Source organism: Peromyscus leucopus, chromosome 23 (assembly GCF_004664715.2).
Source record: "Peromyscus leucopus breed LL Stock chromosome 23, UCI_PerLeu_2.1, whole genome shotgun sequence".
NCBI lineage: Eukaryota > Metazoa > Chordata > Mammalia > Rodentia > Cricetidae > Peromyscus > Peromyscus leucopus.
Window position 1 is genome coordinate 6,615,150 of NC_051082.1, and position 8,755 is coordinate 6,623,904.

Sequence of the window (8,755 nt, forward strand, 5' to 3'; positions counted from 1 at the left end):
CGTGCTGGTGCTATTTCTTGGATGTTTGATCTAGAAACCCAAATCTCTCAAGAGTCACGGAAAGAAGGTAAATCACTGATGTGCTCTCACTGGAGGTCCAAAAGCCGGAGAATGGGATCCTGGGAGCTCGCCTGTGGCCCTGGGTCCCACTGGTTCCACTATGAGCTGTACTGAGCCCACAGGGACAGGCCCTGCTCTAGGGTGTCCCCCCTTGGCCTGTGGGTGGCCTTCCACTCACTGATCTAGGAGAGGAAGGAAATCACCAGGCCCCAGGCAACACCACCTTGGTCTAAACTCTGGAATGCCACAGACTTCCTGCTGCTGCGCAGCCTCTACTGCCCCCTTGTGGTCACGTCCATATATGCATGCTTTCTCTGGTCAGCTCTCTGGGCCCCCAAACTGGATAGTTCCATTCCGCCCGAAGCTGTGACTTCACAGTTTGCCCTGTCCTTTGGATCGGGTTTCCAGGCAATATAGTAAATGCTGTTCTGGATGTGATTATCACAAGGAGCTTGGAAGTGACCGTGACCTTCAACACCCGCTCAGAGAGAATGACTTGGTTTATTTTTTCAACCCTCGCTGGATCCATCCTTATAGAAATGCTGATTGGCTTTCTCAGTCATGCATTATGGATACTTTCCCATGCCACTGGATATAGATTTGCGTAATTTCTAATGGCTTCATGGCATGATGTTATATTGGTATCCTACAATTAGAGATGGTATTTATATTGTCAGGGCCAGCAAGTCCTTGGAAATGTGCCATTATCGTGGGTCTGCACTTGGAAAAACGCATTTAGAGGAAAACAGACGTAGGATTCAGTTTTGACTGTAGCACAGTGAGGCCCGTGAGGCTTTGAACCTGTCCCTAGATCGTACTTCTTAAATAGTGGGTGGTTTAACCTTTGGGAGTGTTCTCATTAAAATAGTGCACCTCAGGATTGAGGGAGACAGTAACGTCGGCAGTGCGCACCAGTACTTAGCACAGTGCCTGCCGATCGTGCAGAAACGCTGTCATTAAGAGCGACCTCATCAGTCAGCGACTCCAGCAGTTCTCAAACTGGGCTGATCTTCAAAGGCACTGGGAAGCTTAAAACAGCAGGCTGCTTGCCTAGCATGAACAAGGCCCTAGGCTCAATACCGGCCTCCCCGCCCCAATATATATATTCATTTATTTACTCATGGGTCTGGAGAGCTGGCTCAGCAGTTAAGAATAAGTACTGCTCTTCCCAAGGCTCTGACTTCAGTTCCCAGTGTCAATGATTGACAGCTGACAAATACCTGTAAGTCTGGAGGCTCTGACCTCCTTGGGCGGCTTCACTCTTGTGGCTTACATTTACACAGGCACACAAACACATAAACACATAAAACCTTAAAAAAAAAACCCACACATTCCCGGGTCCTACTCCAGTAAGCTCTACCTGGATAGGGGCTGGGGTGCATGTGTTTGTGACGCTCCGAGGCTGTGTAGTTGGGGTTGGGAACTGCAGTGTGAAAACATGGCTTCATGCCTGTGAAAGCAGCTCTAAACTGGTGGGACCGGACATGAGAACCCTGAGCCCCACTCTTGCGAGCCTAGGGCAACATTTCCAGACGCAGAACTGGGGCCCACAGCGGCAGCGAATGTTAGTTGGTCACATACGGCCTAGATACACTCACTGGAGATTTCCAACTTGCTCGGGGAAGTCATGGAGATGGGAAGAAAAGCCCTCCTGGCCTTGGGATCTTTCATAAACACCCGTGTCTTGAGCTTTCTGTGGTGGAGCATGTGGTGACTGGGGAGCTTGAGGCAGGAATATCAGTGGAAGACTGGGTCAGGCTACAGAGTCAGACTGTCTCAAAGAAAAAGCAGAACAACTATCCAAATAAATGTTGAATGAACATATATAATGAAAGGAGCTCATGTATTGATTTTCTCCTATAGCCCAGAAACGACGATGACGGTGTAACGGGCTCCTGCTACAAATGAGGGAGGCAGGCAGGTGGTAAGCAGAGCGGAAGCGCTTCCTAAGCCGGTATGGCAAGCGGCAGAACCAAGTCAGGGATCCAGGTCATCCAGCCACCCTGCATTCTCCATTCAACAAATAACTTACATGCCTCTTGTCTGGAGGTGCAGGACAAAACAGCTGCCTTCATGGCACTTACATTCCTGCAGGGAGAGGCTGAGAAACAGATTGTGGTAAATTATACAGTGAGTAGACGGTGTTAGCAGTATAAGTGCTGTGGGAGAAGGCAGGGAGTGAGCAGTAGGCTTGATTTTTTTTTCCCACCTTTTAAAATTTGAAATCAAGGACAGGAGAGATGGCTCAGCGGTTAAGAGCACTGGCTGTTCTTCCAGAGGTCCTGAGTTCAATTCCCAGTAACCACATGGTGGCTCACAACCATCTGTAGTGAGATCTGATGCCCTCTTCTGGCATGCAGGCATACATGCAGAAAGAACACTGTTTATATAATAAATAACTCTTCAAAAGAAAAGAAAAGATACTCCTTTTAAAAAAGTTGAAATCAAGGGTCAGCAAGTCTCGTCGAGTAGATGGCATTTGCAGCAGGACTTGGCGGAAGTAGATGAGGAGGATGAAGCAGATCCCGAACAGCGCCATTCCAGGAAGATGGAAAAGTTGGGCAAAAGCCCTGAAATAAGGGCATGCTCTGGAAAAACCGCAGAGATCGGGCTAAAAACAGATGCTTCAGTAAGAAAGCAAGAGACTAGATTGCAGGGTGAAGGTGGGAGCAGTTGTGCACGACCTTGTACATAGTTTTGAGACAGGGTTTCTCTGTGTAGTTTTGGTGCCTTTCCTGGATCTCACTCTGTAGCCCAGGCTGGCCTTGAACTCACAGAGATCCGCCTGCCTCTGCCTCCTGAGTGCTGGGATTAAAGGCGTGCACCACCACCACTGCCCAGCGGTTTTGGGCTTTTATTCAGAGAAAACAGGGACCTTTGATGAGTTTTGTGCGGATGAGGACATAGGGTTTTTTTTGTTGGTTTGTTTGTTTTGTTTTGTTTTTCGAGACAGGGTTTCTCTGTGTAGCTTTGCGCCTTTCCTGGAACTCGCTTTTGGAGACCAGGCTGGCCTCGAACTCATGGAGATCCACCTGCCTCTGCCTCCCGAGTGCTGGGATTAAAGGCGAGCTCCACCACCGCCCGGCCCGCCCGGCCGGATTTAGGTTTTGAAAGGAAGAATAAGAGACATTTATCAGCACTCAGTTTGCTGTAGTAGTCCGGTGACGCTGCAAGTCGGCTCCAGCCCAGCAGAGGGCAGCAGCGGCGGGAGCTCGCCTCTAACACCGAGGTGAGATGTAGTCCTTACTTACGCTACTTGCTTGAGTGGCAGCGGCGTCACCCAATGGCTGCCCACGTTAATTTGGTGAGGTTGACGGCGCCAGCCAATAGGAATGGACGTCGGCGGCGGCCTCCCAGTGCCCGTATAAAAGGCAGGCGCGGGCGCGCGGCCCTTCTCTCGCCAGGCGTCCTCCTCGGAGGTCAGGGTCTTCTGCGCGTGTTGGTGGGAGGGCGGCTGGAGCGTGGGGACTGTGGGTGGGGTCGGGAGCGGGGGGCTCGAGGCGCGGTGAGCGGGGCCCGGGCTTCCCCGCCCCGCCGGCGGCCTCGCCCGCGCTCTCGGCGGCGGCCTCCTGGGGCCCAGGTCCCGCGTGGCCGGCCCGCTCGCTCGGCCTAGGCCTCGGGCCGGGGACTGGCGTCGGGGAGGCCGGGCTCACGCTGCCCTTCTCTCCCCAGTGACATCGTCTTTAAACCCCGCGTGGCAATCCCTGACGCACCGCCGTGATGCCCAGGGAAGACAGGGCGACCTGGAAGTCCAACTACTTCCTTAAGATCATCGTAAGTGCCGAGCGGGCCGTGGACGAGCCGTGGACGGGCCGCGTCCGCCCGGGGCTCTCCCTGGGCCGTCGTCGGCCAACCTGTCGGGCAGGCGCTCCCACGGGATTAGGGTGTCTGGAGAAACCCTGTCTGTCGTAGGTCCCCGGTGTGGCTTCCCCCTGTTGCAGAACTAGCTAGCTCCCTCACCGAGTGACTCACCCTGTAGGACCCCTGCCGTCTGTGCAAAGAGCTGAGGCGAGGGGTGACTCATGGTAAGGCGGCACGGTGCACACCAGAGACCCGACCCGTCGAGCTGGTGTCCAGCGACTTGCTACAAAAGCCCCCTGGAGGGGTTCCGGGTCAGATCTGCTGCCGGCCTTTGTGGGCATTAGCCTGTGTTTTAGTCTCCTTTGTTTACCATTACGAGTTTTGGACACAAGATCTTTGGGTACCGGAACTTGTATATTCACAACATAAGTTCCCCCGAATAGCTCCGCAGTTGTTGGTTTTCTGTGCGGTAACTCTGGCTCTCCCCTGGATCATTTTAGTCAACCAGGCATGCCTTGTTTAAAAGTTAAAACTAAATACAACTTTTTGAGGTAGGGCTTCCCCATGTAGCTCAGGCTGGCCTGCAATTAGCAATTAGGCCTCAACCGGCATGGCAGGTATGTGCCACCACTCCCAGCTAAAGGGTCATGTTTGGCTACCTCTCAGAAGTTTAGTCTGTGCCACTCATAACCAGCAAGAAGTCGGGATCAAATGTGACCTTGTTAAGCTCAGGTGGCTGGCTCCTAGTAAGAAGTGTCAGTTTCACTTTGGAAACATGAAGGAAGAGGGGTAGGGGAGGGGTTTGGCGTCTCCTATTTTTTGTTTTCCTCTCAACTTCGATTTCTTTCTGGCTTGTTTTATAGCAACTTTTGGATGATTACCCAAAATGCTTCATTGTGGGAGCAGACAATGTGGGCTCCAAGCAGATGCAGCAGATCCGCATGTCCCTGCGAGGGAAGGCTGTGGTGCTGATGGGCAAGAACACCATGATGCGCAAGGCCATCCGGGGGCACCTGGAGAACAACCCAGCTCTGGAGAAACTGTTACCTCATATCCGGGGTAATGTGGGCTTTGTGTTCACCAAGGAGGACCTCACGGAGATTAGGGACATGCTGCTGGCCAATAAGGTAAGGGGGAGAATCAGACTGCATGATGTTTATCAGTGGAGTTAATCAGGTCCTCGTGTTTATCAGTGGAGGGACCTCACTGTTGAATGTCTTCTTCTGTCCAGGTGCCGGCTGCTGCCCGTGCTGGTGCCATCGCCCCGTGTGAGGTCACTGTGCCAGCCCAGAACACTGGTCTGGGGCCCGAGAAGACCTCCTTCTTCCAGGCTTTAGGCATCACCACTAAAATCTCCAGGGGCACCATTGAAATTCTGGTGAGTAGAGGAGCTTGACATTGAGAGGGTTGGTCATTTGGAGGCTGTGGCCTACTTACTGTATGTCCAGATGGTAACTGCCTGATGTTCTTCTCTTGTTCCCTAGAGTGATGTGCAGCTGATAAAAACTGGAGACAAAGTAGGTGCCAGTGAAGCCACACTGCTGAACATGCTCAACATCTCGCCCTTCTCCTTCGGGCTGATCATCCAGCAGGTGTTCGACAATGGCAGCATTTACAACCCGGAAGTGCTCGACATCACAGAGCAGACGCTGCACTCCCGCTTCCTGGAGGTGGGCCACCCGCTCCTTCCCCTAAAGGCTGACACCCAAAGGTTTTTATATATAACCTGTGATAGTGTGCTGGCCTGCATCTTTAATCTCAGCGGAGGCAGGCCAGCTGTTGAATTTAAGGCTATCCTGGCCTACATAGTCCCAGGACCACCAGGTCCATGTAAGAGACCCTGTCTCAACACCTAATCAACCAATAAACAGGCGATCTTGAGAAGAAAATCTTTTCTGTGCTAGAGAGGGAGGCTCTCATGCAGGAGGCGTGAGTTCAAGGAGAAATGAGTACACTAAGTGATTGAAAGATGAACTGAGCAGGTCTAAAAGTATCTGTGGTGAGTTGGAAGTAACATCCTTTATAGGTCTGCAGGAGGATGTGTAGAGTATGCGAAGTCATACCAGCTTACATATAAGGGGCTTGAACTGGATTCTGGGACCTGCAGTGGGACCCCCATCCAAGGAATAACTGTTATTGCAAGTGGCTCTACTTAAAAGTTAAGTTTACTTATTGGCAAGTTACATCTGGAAGTAGTTTAACCATTTTGTCCGATAGTGCTCAGTAACTATGTTAACAGCTTAGATTAAAAAAAAAAAAAGGCAGTAAATGGTATGTGGAACACCCAGGTTTGGAGTAAGGTAAACATAAACTGATGAGTCTGGCCTTCCAGGAGCATCTGGTGTGAGCTTACATGTCATTTTTTGTTTCTTCTCTTGTGCAGGGTGTCCGAAATGTTGCCAGTGTTTGTCTGCAGATTGGTTACCCGACTGTTGCCTCAGTGCCGCACTCTATCATCAATGGGTACAAGCGGGTTCTGGCTTTGTCTGTGGAGACTGAGTACACCTTCCCACTTGCTGAAAAGGTAAAGATACTCTTCCAGGACCATAGTGGCTTGACATCAGGGTGACAAATGGCAGGCTGCTGAGTTAGTGAATTCATATTCCATTCTTTCATACAATAGGTACCTTCAGGTAAGACAGTTTAAAGTAGCCAAAGCTGGTCTTAAACTACGTAGTTGGGTGACCTTGGATCCAACTGCCAAGATTATAAGTATATGCACCACCAGGTTTGGGCTCATTTTACCAGTGCTGGGGCTTCCTTCCCTGCTAGATGAGCCAGCCCTCTACCAACCGAGGTATTAATAGATCCCCAGTACACTTTTGATTTTTGAGACTGGCTGGCCTGGAGCTAGGTTTGCCTCACAGAGATCCATCTGCCTCAGCGCTGGGATTAAGGGTGTGGTCCACCACTGTTTACCCCAGTCCAGTTTTTAAGAGTTCACTTTTGAAAGCTGGGTGCTGTAAGTTTGAGTCTGCCCTGAACTATGCATACCTAGTGGGGTCCTTAAAAAAAAGGGGTAAGTGTATTTTAGAGATGGGGGACAAGGGTCTGCATGTTCTCACATTAAAAATGACAGACCCCAAAGAGTTTTAAGAGCTGGGCAGTTTCTGTCCCCGCCCCAAAGCCTATACTTACTACCTCCTGATTGGGTAACTGCTACACAGGAAAGCTTGCCCGGCTGGGACCTTGTTGAGTGGGAGCCACACACAGGCAGGCAGGGAGTGGGCGGCAAGATCCCATTGACCCTCTTCTCTTCTTCAAGGTCAAGGCCTTCTTGGCTGATCCATCTGCCTTCGCGGCTGCTGCCCCTGTGGCCGCCGCCACCACTGCTGCTCCTGCTGCTGCTGCAGCCCCAGCCAAGGCTGAAGCCAAGGAAGAGTCGGAGGAATCAGATGAGGATATGGGATTTGGTCTCTTTGACTAATCCCCTCAAAACAACCAACTCAGCCAGCTTAATTTGAGAAACATGGAAATAAATAAAAGCTACTTCTGTTAAAATTGCCTGTTAAAATTTATTTTGTATCCTCAGGTTTAGGAAACTGAAGGTTAAAAAACAAAATCCTTTGTGTTTGATATACTTTGTTGGCATAATCTTTGTTCCTAAATTATTTTTGAGACAGGGTCTCTCACTGTTAGTCAAGCCTGGCCTTTTTATCTTACAGTAGTTCCCCTTACCCATGGGGAATATATTGGAAGATCGCCAATTACAAATGCCAACTTTGAAAAGTTGAACTTTTATCAAGAACTGATCTCTGGATTTAATAGGATATCAAAGCTAGTGGGTGTTCAAGTTCATAAGTGCTTTCTTTGAATGCCAAGGACTCAGGCTGAGGAACTGGGTGGCTCAGGTCTGAAACCCCAGCCTGTAGGCTGAGGCAGGAGTAAAATGCTGCATTTAAGCTAGGGGTGGGTGGTAACAGGTTGAAATCCCAGTTTGAGTCATGGTTTTGGTGAAATTTGCATGTTGCTCAGGAGCATCCACATCAGTCAGAGATTGAGTTCCTTAGCTCACAGCCACTGTAACCTAGGTTGGTGCAGAAATTGATCCTCCTTCACTCAAATGGGTGCAGGAGTTATAGTTACCGTGGTGTTTGGCACTAATGAATTTTGTATTTTAGATGTGCAGTTGGATCTGGATGTAGAATACAGAGGGTTGACTACTGTTTTTTCCAAGTACATTAAGATGGAATAAATATTTAATTGGGCTTGCTTGAACACAGGGACAGTTGATAACTGGCCACTAAGCAGGCAGTATATATAGTTCAGGTTCTAGTTGGGAGGGTGCAAACTATTTAGAATGCTACAGGTTGTAAGCCTTCTCAAAATATATTACCTGTATGCATCCACAGGTAAAGGTGTAGAGAAAGGTCTGACCTCCATTCCTCTATAGCAGTAGTTGGATGTCAGTTCATACAGGCATTACCAGTGTCAAGACTGTCTGAAAAAGCTCAGGATTTTAGAAACTGGCTGGAGATCTAATTCATATACCGTATTGGTATTAGTTATCAAGTTTGTGGTTTATTCACTACAGACCTTATAGTTAACTTGTTTTATTTATTTTATTGTAATTTTTTTTTTTTGTTTTTGAGACAGGGTTTCTTTCTGTAGTTTTGGTGCCTGTCCTGGAACTCACTCTATAGACCAGGCTGGCCTCGAACTCACAGAGATCCGCCTGCCTCTGCCTCCCAAGTGCTGGGATTAAAGGCGTGCGCGCCACCACCGCCTGGCGAGTTAACTTGTTTTAAATACGTGTCAATAGTTTGAAAGCCACTGCTGAGGACCAACACCTAAGTAGCCTGGAGACCGCGTTCTCCAAAGCATACAGAGTCCAAGTAAAAATTAAACCTCCAAAGACATGGAACTCTTCCTTACCCCCTGCCCCTTACCTCTG

The 8,755-nt window shown here is 49.6% G+C and overlaps 1 protein-coding gene across 1 annotated transcript; it reads left to right on the forward strand.

The window, feature by feature from the left end:
- The first annotated feature begins 3,405 nt into the window (after positions 1–3,405).
- Rplp0 (ribosomal protein lateral stalk subunit P0) lies at positions 3,406–7,362 on the forward strand. Its single transcript, XM_028856558.1, has 7 exons — positions 3,406–3,479; positions 3,733–3,834; positions 4,725–4,988; positions 5,093–5,239; positions 5,346–5,531; positions 6,245–6,385; positions 7,127–7,362. The coding sequence occupies exons 2-7, from the start codon at positions 3,781–3,783 to the stop codon at positions 7,286–7,288; spliced, it is 954 nt and encodes a 317-aa protein (XP_028712391.1). The 5' UTR covers positions 3,406–3,479; positions 3,733–3,780; the 3' UTR covers positions 7,289–7,362.
- Positions 7,363–8,755: the final 1,393 nt, after the last annotated feature.

Coding starts and splice junctions, on each gene's coding strand:
- Rplp0 (XM_028856558.1), top strand. CDS start 3,781: ATGCCCAGGGAAGACAGGGCGACCTGGAAGTCCAACTACTTCCTTAAG. Junction 4,989..5,092: donor ACATGCTGCTGGCCAATAAG/GTAAGGGGGAGA, acceptor TCTTCTGTCCAG/GTGCCGGCTGCTGCCCGTGC. Junction 5,532..6,244: donor TGCACTCCCGCTTCCTGGAG/GTGGGCCACCCG, acceptor TCTCTTGTGCAG/GGTGTCCGAAATGTTGCCAG.